This window comes from Rhinolophus hipposideros (assembly GCF_964194185.1).
Source record: "Rhinolophus hipposideros genome assembly, chromosome: 8".
Taxonomy (NCBI): Eukaryota; Metazoa; Chordata; class Mammalia; order Chiroptera; family Rhinolophidae; genus Rhinolophus; species Rhinolophus hipposideros.
The window spans coordinates 3,342,810-3,352,198 of record NC_138054.1 but is presented as its reverse complement, the minus strand read 5'-3'; the positions used below and the strand labels follow the sequence as shown (position 1 = coordinate 3,352,198).

The window sequence follows — 9,389 nt, the reverse complement described above, 5'->3', positions numbered from 1 at the left end:
AACAGGCCTGTTGCAGGTTGGAAGTCTGCCACTGGGAAAGGCAATTTAATCTCTACTCTTCTTCTCCCCCCCGCCCCCCAGCTGCTTGCTATGGTTTCTGACTCCTCTCTGAAATTAGGAGAGACAAAAGAAAAGGAGAGGCAGAAAAATTTTGCCTTGCATGCTACTGTCAGAGTTGCATTGCTCTCTGGATATGGCAAATGTTTAAAGCTGGAATTTTTCTGTAGTTCCCTTGTTGTAAGTGATATGCTTTCTTTCTGCTCAAAATTAAGATCTTACCTCAGCCTCTGAACATCTGGTGAGTCACTTCCAGACTCTTTTTGCTGAGTGCCTCTTGTCCCTCTAGGCAGCCTTTGGATGACCTACATCAGGTTCCCTGGTTGGCTCTTGCACAAGACCCACACCTGGCCTATGGGATTCATATCATGTTTCCCCCAAAATAAGATCTAGCCAGACCATCAGCTCTAATGCCTCTTTTGGAGCAAAAATTAATATAAGACCTGGTCTTATATTATTATATTATATTTATTATATTATATTATAATACAATATTATTTTATATTATATTATATTACAGTAAGACCAGGTCTTGGATTAAATTTTTCTCCAAAAGATGCATTAGAGCTGATGGTCCAGCTAGGTCTTATTTTCAGGAAACACGGTACGCGCATCTCTGCCCTGACCAAGTCTGGGAATGTAGGCCCAAGCCAATGCAGCAGAAATCTCTCTGACCTACTTTCCCAGAGGAGCAGCTGCCTGGCTCAGCTCCAGTATCCCACGTTGTCCAGACAAGAGGCAGAGGTCAGTCCCCCATGTCTCCCATACCACAAAGGAACACACATCTCTAGTTCCAGTGAAACCCCTTTCTGGGTTTCAGGATAGTTTAGATGATCTTCCCATTTGGAGGGTGAGATTTCTACTTCCAGAGAGGATAAGAGTCACAAAACATTAGCAATTCTCTCCAAAAACACCCCTCAAATTCTCTTTCAGTCTCCACTCCAGTCCTTTTGTGCCCTTTCTCTAGGTGAGGGATTGAGAAGTCATCTAACTGCTTTCTGTCCCCTCCCTTCTGTAAGTCTTACACAGTGGTGTGCTTCAAAATTCACTCTGACATTTACTGTCCTACTGTCCAGTGTCTTAAGGTATTAGCTAAAAGTATTCTTGTAACATTTTGTTGCATGTGTATTATGCCACTACTGTTGAGAGGCAGGTTGATGATTTTTGAGGAAAAAGACAGAGGCTACAAGAAAACAAAAACATATGTACCACATTAGACTTGTGGCCCAGCTATTCTATGATTCTACTGCTAACATAGCCCCACCTGAGATCTTTCTCACAATAGTGCACTTCCTTTGATGTCAACATTAAGAATTAAGTACATCCCAGCTTCTCTTAGTAGCCATGTGTGGCTCTGTTTATTCTAAACTTAATTCATCCTTTTGGAGGCAATTTCTTTTTCTTTTTCTTTCTTTTCTTTCTTTTTTTTTTTTTTTTCCAATTTGCAGGAAAAAAGGAAAAGCTAGGGGGTGGGGGTTTACTGGAGCACCAGCCTGGGGCATCAACAGAACTGAAGGCAGCAGAGGCAGATACCTGACAACACACAGGAAATGCCTAAACGGAACAACAGTTAAACGCAAGATCCAGTCAGGAACCAGAAGGTCTTCAGCGTTGGGAAGGAACATTGACAGATGACTGGGAAATAATGTCAAACGTGGGAGACACTGAAGTTGACATATGAAGCAGAGAAGAGAATCTGCAACCCAGGATTTGAAATGAAAAATGAGAAGAAGAAGAAGACCATTTTTTTAATGGGTGTGAGGTACTGTTATCTCACTGTGTGTTTTTTATTTTATTAGTTTCAGGTGCACAAGACAAAGTAATACTTAGACGTTTATCTTTTATATCCCTCACACTGTGTGAACCCACCTCCCCCCATCCACTATCCCTCTGACATCGCACAGAGCAATTACATTTCCACTGTCTCTATTCCTAATGCTGTACTCCGCTTCTTGTAAGTACATACATATACACATATATACATACATATACATATATATATACGAATTGTAGTTGACATTCATTATTGTTCAGCTTCAGCTTGAGGTGTACTGTGCAGTGATCAGGCATCTACATCATCCCCGAGGTGGTCTCCCTAATGAGAAAAGTGACCATCGGATACCCTACAACATCTTTACAACATATTATTGATTACATTCCCCAAATTAATTTTAAGAACCCCGTGGCCATCTTGTGGTTACTGACTGTTTTCTAATCATCTGACCTTCCCTCTTATCCCCACCCCCCTCCCATCTAGCAACCCTCAGTTTTTCCTCTTTGTCTCCAAAACTGTTTCTGATTAGTTCATTCACTTATTCTTTTCTTTAGATTCCAAATATAAGTGAGATCATATGGTATTTCTCTTTCTGTGTCTGACTTATTTCACTGAACATAATGTTCTCTAGGTCCATCCATGTTGTTGCAAATGGTAAGATTTCTTTCTTCTTTATGGCTGCGTAATACTCCATTGTATAAATGTACCACAGTTTCTTTTTTTTTCTTCTATTTTACAATGGTTTATTAATAAATATGAAAAAGACATGTCTAAAAGGTCCCAAATCTTCTAGGAAAGTTTAATTACTGGCTTCAAAGATTGAGGAAGATTTACCGTAGTTTGATTATCCTGGAATGTGAACAGCAGATGAAAATCTCTATTTTCATGGAAGCCCCCAAATTAACAATGCACACTTAGTTTTATTATAGTCCTCTATTTTTAGAAATGCTATTAGTGGAAGCATCAGCTCTAACCTTTTCCTTGTTCTTTCTGTGTCATGCACATTAATTAACACTTCCACCCTAAAAGAATGTGTTTCTTCCCACAGCTGGGAATGATATTTTAGAAGCCGTCTTTAGATTAGAAATTTCAAGAAAAATAAATCAGGATGATTTAAAAATATTCTTTGCAGAACCTAATTTTCTGTTTAGACCCCCTCCCCCATGTTACAACTAGTTAGAATTTAAGATATGTTTTATGAAGGGCAATGATTTTGAAACTAACCTTTGCAGTGTCTTTGAAAACTAATTTGATAATCAATTAATTGGTATACAAAGACCATAGGGGAACTGTTGCAAACAGTTTCTTAATCCAGTCATCTACCGATGGGCATTTCAGTTGTTTCCATGTCTTGGCTATTGTGTATAGTGCTGCAATAAACATAGGAGTGCATACAGATTTCTGAATTGGAGTTTTGGATTTCTCTGGATAGATACCTAGGAGTGGAATTGCTGAATCATAAGGTAGTTCTATTTTCAAATTTTTGAGGTACCTCCATACTGTTTTCCATAGTGGCTGCACCAATCTGCAATCCCACCAACAGTGCACAAGGATTAGCTTTTCTCCACATCCGCGCCAGCACTTGTTGTTGATTTATTGACGATAGCCATTTTGACTGGGGTGAGGTGGTATCTCATTGTGGTTTTTATTTGCATTTCTCTAATGATTAGTGAGTTTGAGCATTTTTTTCATATGTCTGTTTGCCATCTGTATGTCCTTTTTAGAACAATGTCTCTTCATGTCCTCTGCCCATTTTTTGATTGGGTTGTTTGTGTTTTGGGGGTTGAGTTGAGTGAGTTTTTTATAGATTTGTGATATTAACCCCTTATCAGATATATCATTGGCAAATATCTTTTCCCATTCACTAGGGTCCCTTTTTGTTTTATTCATGGTTTCCTTTGCTGTGAAAAAACTTTTTAGTTTGATGTAATCCCACATGTTTATTTTTTCTCTTACTTCCCTTGCGCGAGGAGATATATCAGTAAAAATCTTACTCCGGGTAGTGTCTATGAAATTTCTTCCTATATTTTGTTCTAGGAATTTTATGGTTTCAGATCTTACATTTAAGTCTTTAAGCTATTTTGAATTTATTTTTGTATATGGTGTAAGGAGGTGGTCCAGCTTCATTTTTGCATGTGTGTGTCTAGGTCTCCCAGCACCATTTATTGAATAGACTGTCTTTACCCCACAGAACATTCTTGCTTCCATTGTCGTAAATTAAATGTCCATATAGGCATGGATTTATTTCTGGACTCTCTATTCTGTTCCATTGATCTATGTGTCTGTTTTTATACCAGTACCATGCTGTTTTGATTACTGTAGCCTTGTAGTATAATTTGATGTCAGGTATCATTATACCTCCCACTTTGTTCTTATTTCTCAAGATTGCTGAGGCTATCCGGGGTCTTTTATGGTCCCATATAAATTTTAGGATTATATGTTTTGTTTCTGTGAAAAACATCATTAGTAGTTTGATAAGAATTGCGTTGAATATGTATATTGCCTTAGGCAGTATGGACATTTTAACTATATTAATTCTTCCTATCCATGAACATGGTATGTGTTTCCATCTATTTGTATCGTTTTTCATTTCTTTCTTCAGTGTCATAATTTTCTGAGTACAGATCTTTTACTTCTTTAGTTAAACTTATTCCCAGGTATTTTATAGTCTTTGAAGCAATTGTAAATAGGATTTTTTTAATTTCTCCTTCTGATGTTTTATTATTGGTGTATACAAATGCAACTGATTTCTGAATATTAATTTTGTATCCTGCTACTTTACTAAATTCATCTATCAGCTCTAATAGTTTTTTAGTGAAGTCTTTAGGGTTCTCTATACATAGTATCATGTCTTCTGCATATAATGACAATTTTACTTCCTCCTTACCGATTTGGATGCCTTTTATTTCTTTTTCTTGTCTGATTGCTGTGGCTAGAACTTCCAGCACTATGTTGAATAGAAGTGGAGAAAGTGGCCAACCTCGCCTTGTTCCTGATTTTAGGGGGAATGATTTTAGCTTTTCCCCATTGAGTGTGATGTTCTCTGTAGGTTTATCATATAGGGCCTTTATTATATTGAGATATGATCCCTCTATTCCCACTTTCTTAATGGTTTTTATCATACATGGCTGCTGGATTTTGTCAAATGTTTTTTCTGCCTCTATTGATATGATCATGTGATTTTCATTTTTCATTTTGTTAATGTGGTTTACCACATTAATTGATTTGCAATTGTTGAACCACCCTTGCATACCGGGGATGAATCCTACTTGATCATGGTGTATGATCTTTTTAATGTATTGCTGAATTCTGTTCACTGATATTTTGTTGAGGATTTTTGCATCTATGTTCATTAGAGATATCGGCCTGTAGTTTTCTTTTTTTGTGGTGTCTTTGTCTGATTTGGGGATCAGGGTGATAGTGGCTTCATAAAAAGTGTTTTGGAGTCTTCCCTTCTTCTGGATTTTTTGGAAGAGCTTGAGGAAAATAGGTGATAATTCTTTTTTGGACGTTTTGTAAAATTCACCTGTAAAGCCATCTGGTCCAGGGCTTTTGTTTGTTGGGAGATTGTTGATTACTGATTCAATTTCCCTGGTGGTAATCAGTCTACTCAGGGTTTCTGTTTCTTCTCGAGTTGGCCTTGGAAGGTTGTACTCTTCTAGAAAATTGTCCACTTCTTCCAGACTGTCAAATTTGTTGGCATATAGTTGCTCATAGTAGTTTCTTAAATTATTTTGTATTCCTGTGGTATCTGTTGTCACTTCTCCTCTTTCACTTCTGATTTTATTAATTTGGGTCCTCTCTCTCTTTCTTTTAATGAGTCAGGCTAAAGGTTTGTCGATTTTGTTTATCTTCTCTGAAAACCAACTCTTGGATTTATTGATCTTTTGTACTCTTTTTCTGGTTTCTATTTCATTTATTTCTGCTCTGATCTTTATTATCTCCTTCCTTGTACTCCCTGCTGTTCTTTTTTGTTGTTGTTGTTTGTTTGTTTCTGCATATTAACAACTTAGTTTTATTGTTGAATATCATAAATTTCGACCAGAATACTTGAAAATGTTATTCTGCATGCACTGAACAAATCTAATAAAGGATGAATATCCAGTTTGTTTGCATTACACTATGAAGTTTTAACTGGACAGCCAATTTTAGATTTAAAACCAGTAAGTACAGGTGACAATGAAAACAGCAATGCATTAATCTGATGGCATTCTACCACTATGCACGTGTTCATGTTACACTACTAGTAATTACCCTGTAGGCAAAATGTAGATGGAGGAATTGCCCTCAAAAACCAAGTTTAAGGGATTAAATATCATCATCATCATCATCATCATCATCATCATCATCATCATCATCACTACTGAGGACAAAGCTGCTGCCAGTGGACAGGGGCCCTTCTTCCTGAACATTCCCCAAACTACCCAGAGTCCCTCTTTCGTCAGAATCATCAAACAACTTCTCGCTGGAATCCTCATCGAATAATTTCTCGTTGGAATCATCATCTTCGAACATCTTTTCATCTATATCTTCATCCTCCTTTCCATCTACTTCTTCATCTGAGTCTTCAAACATCTTTTCATCTGCATCTTCTTGTTCCTCCTTTTCATCGTCATCTTCAAGCCCCTTTTCATCTGCATCTCTTTCATCCTCTTTTTCATCAGACTCATCATCAAAAACTTTTTCATATGCATCTTCCTCTCCTTCCTTTTCATCTGACTCTTCATCAAACTCTCTCTCAGAGCCTTCCTCCTCAAACACTTTATCAGAGCTATCATCTTCAAATTCTGATTTTTCAGAGTAATTTTCTTCTAACTCTTTTTCAAAAACGTTTTCATTAAACTCCTTGTCAGAGCCATCCTCATCAAATTCTTTTTGGAGGCCATTTTCTTCAAATTCTTTTTCGGAGCCATCTTTAAACTGCCTTTCAGAGCAGGCTTCCGATTCTCTTTCAGAGTTGTCTTCTTCAGACTCCTTTTGGGGGCTGTCCTCTTCAGACTCCCTGTCAGGGCCATCTTCTTCAGACTCCTTTTCCAGGCCATTCTCTTCACAATCACTTCTGAGTTTCTTCCTTTTGGATTCTCTTTCGGGGCTATTCTCTTTGGACTCTTTTTCAGGACTACCCTCTTCAAACACCTTTTCGGGACTGGCTTCTCCAGACTCTCTTTCAGGGTAGTCTTCTTCACGCTCTCTTTTGGGGCAGCCTTCCTCGGGCTTTCTTTCAAGGCAGCCTTCTTCAGCATCTCTTTCAGGGCCACTTTCTTCAGCCTCTTTGTCAGAAGCATCTTCTTCAAATTCTCCCCCATCTTCTGTTTTTTCAAACTTCTTCTCATCTATAGGTTCTTCAAATGCCATTTCAGCTGCGGCTTCTTGAGCACTCACTTTAGATGTGCTAGGGTGCTCTGAAAAATGCCTTACTCTAGAAGGCCCTGGCCTTTCTGAAGCACAGATGGAACCTGAATGTCGAAGACCTTTATTGGCCTCGGGAGTATTGAGGAAAGTCTCCCATCCTTTCAGCCTTTCCTCCCTTTCTCTTGTGGTCTCCTCCACCTGATAATCTGTCGTCCCATCCCACACTTCGGCAGTGATCTGACGGCCACCAAACCATCGTCCATCAAGGGTCTGAATACAATAGTTAGCTTCCTTTGTGTCCCGGAAGGACACAGAGGCCACACCATCTGGGTGTCTATCAAAGAGAAGGAGCTTCCGAATTTGTCCAAACTTTGAACACTCCACTCGAAGGTCTTCTCTGATCTCATTCAGCACCAATGAATCATCCTCAAAATCCATAGGATGAAACATATTTTTGATGATGACAACTCGCTCGTGGCGCATTCGGGCTGGCCCGGCTCTTCTTTCAGGTCTCCAATCCAACTGCTTTTGTTGCAGAGACAGCTTTTTCTTGTAGTCCATGCCTTTCTTCTTCTTTTTTGAGGCATCGTACACCCCCTCAGTTGAAACTTTGCCACCTCGACATGTAATTTGTAGCCTCTAATTTCATCTTCATCCAAAAGTTTTAATGCGAGATCCACAGATTCCCTCTTCAAATCACAGCAAAGCCCATCTCCTTTAAGATTTCGTTGATTATCTTTGTAAAACTTGACCTTAAATTCTTCTGTATGAGGATCTCTCATAATAATGCCAAACTTGGACATGAGCTGTATAAATTCATCCACTGTAATGTCTGGAGGCAAACCAGACACATATACATTTGTATTTCTGTCTTCTTCAACATGTAACCATCCTGAGTCAGCCTTTCTCTTTTCTCCCCTTTTTTTGGACTCAGTGGGTTCAGGGGTTTTTCCTTGTGGCAGTTCCTCTGCAGGCCTAGCACTGACATCCTGCACATTTGCAGTAGAACTAGATGCACCATCATTAGAAAAGCCATAATTGGCCTGATATGTAGCAATGAAGTCTTCAGTTATCTTGGGGAACCAAGCCTTCTTGTCCAGGTCCCACTTGTAGGGGGTGTCACTTGGCTGCTGCCCGATAGAATTGGTTTCTCCGCCGAGATCTTTCAGGGTGTCTCCGTCCTTGGTGTCTCCGTACAATTCTTGCATTCTCAACTGCTCATCAAAGTCGTCCTTCCCATCCAAGTTGTTGCTGCTCATGTTGCTGACTTAGCTCAGGGGCAGGGTCCAGGCGAGCTAAGAGGCAAAGATAAGGCTGGAGGAGAACAGAGAAAGTGAGGTCTGCAGCTCTCGGCCCACGCCCTGCCGCCCCCCCCCCCCCCCCCCCCCCGCACGCCTCCCCGTGGCGCCCTCCCTGCTGTTCTTTTTAAGTGTGAAGATAAACTGTTAAGTGTGAAGATAAACTGTTGATTAGTGATTTTTCTTGTTTCTTTAGGTAGGCCTGCAATGCTATGAATTTCCCTCTTAGGACTGTTTTCACGGCATCCCATAGATTTTGGGTCATTGTGTTTTTATTTTTGTTTGTCTTGAGATACCTTTTGATTTCTTCCTTGATCTCCTGGTTGACCCATTCATTATTTAGTAACATGTAATTTAGCCTCCATGAATTGGTGTGTCTTCCAGTTTTTTTCCTGTAGTTCATTTCTAATTTCATAGCACTGTGGTCAGAGAAGACAGTTGGTATGATTTCAATTTTCTTAAATTTGTCAAGACTTGTTTTGTGGCCTAACATATGGTCTATCTTGGAAAATGTTCCATGGGCGCTTGAGAAGAACGTGTATTCTGTAGCATTGGGGTGAAATGCTCTGAAAATATCAATTAAATCCAAGTGGTCCAATGTGTCATTTAAGGCCATTGTTTCCATATTGATTTTCTGTCTGGAAGATCTGTCGTTGTTGTCAGAGGTGTGTTGAAGTCCCCTACTATGATAGTGTTACTGTTGATCTCTGTCTTTATGTCAGTCAATATCTGTTTTATATATTTAAGTGCCCCTATGTTGAGTGCATAGATGTATACTAGGGTTATGTCCTCTTGTCGGATCAATCCCTTTATTATTATATAGTGCTCATCTTTGTCTTTTAGTATGTTCCTCATTTTAAAGTCTATTTTGTCAGATATAAGTATTGCAACTCCAGCTTTTTTCTCAT

The 9,389-nt window shown here is 39.1% G+C and overlaps 1 protein-coding gene across 1 annotated transcript; it reads right to left on the bottom strand.

The window, feature by feature from the left end:
• Positions 1-5,839: 5,839 nt before the first annotated feature.
• LOC308500536 (17S U2 SnRNP complex component HTATSF1-like) lies at positions 5,840-8,495 on the bottom strand. The gene is given in 2 exon segments (XM_081055558.1): positions 5,840-7,776; positions 7,779-8,495. Coding segments are annotated over 2 exon segments (2,301 nt in total). The 5' UTR covers positions 8,443-8,495; the 3' UTR covers positions 5,840-6,139.
• Positions 8,496-9,389: the final 894 nt, after the last annotated feature.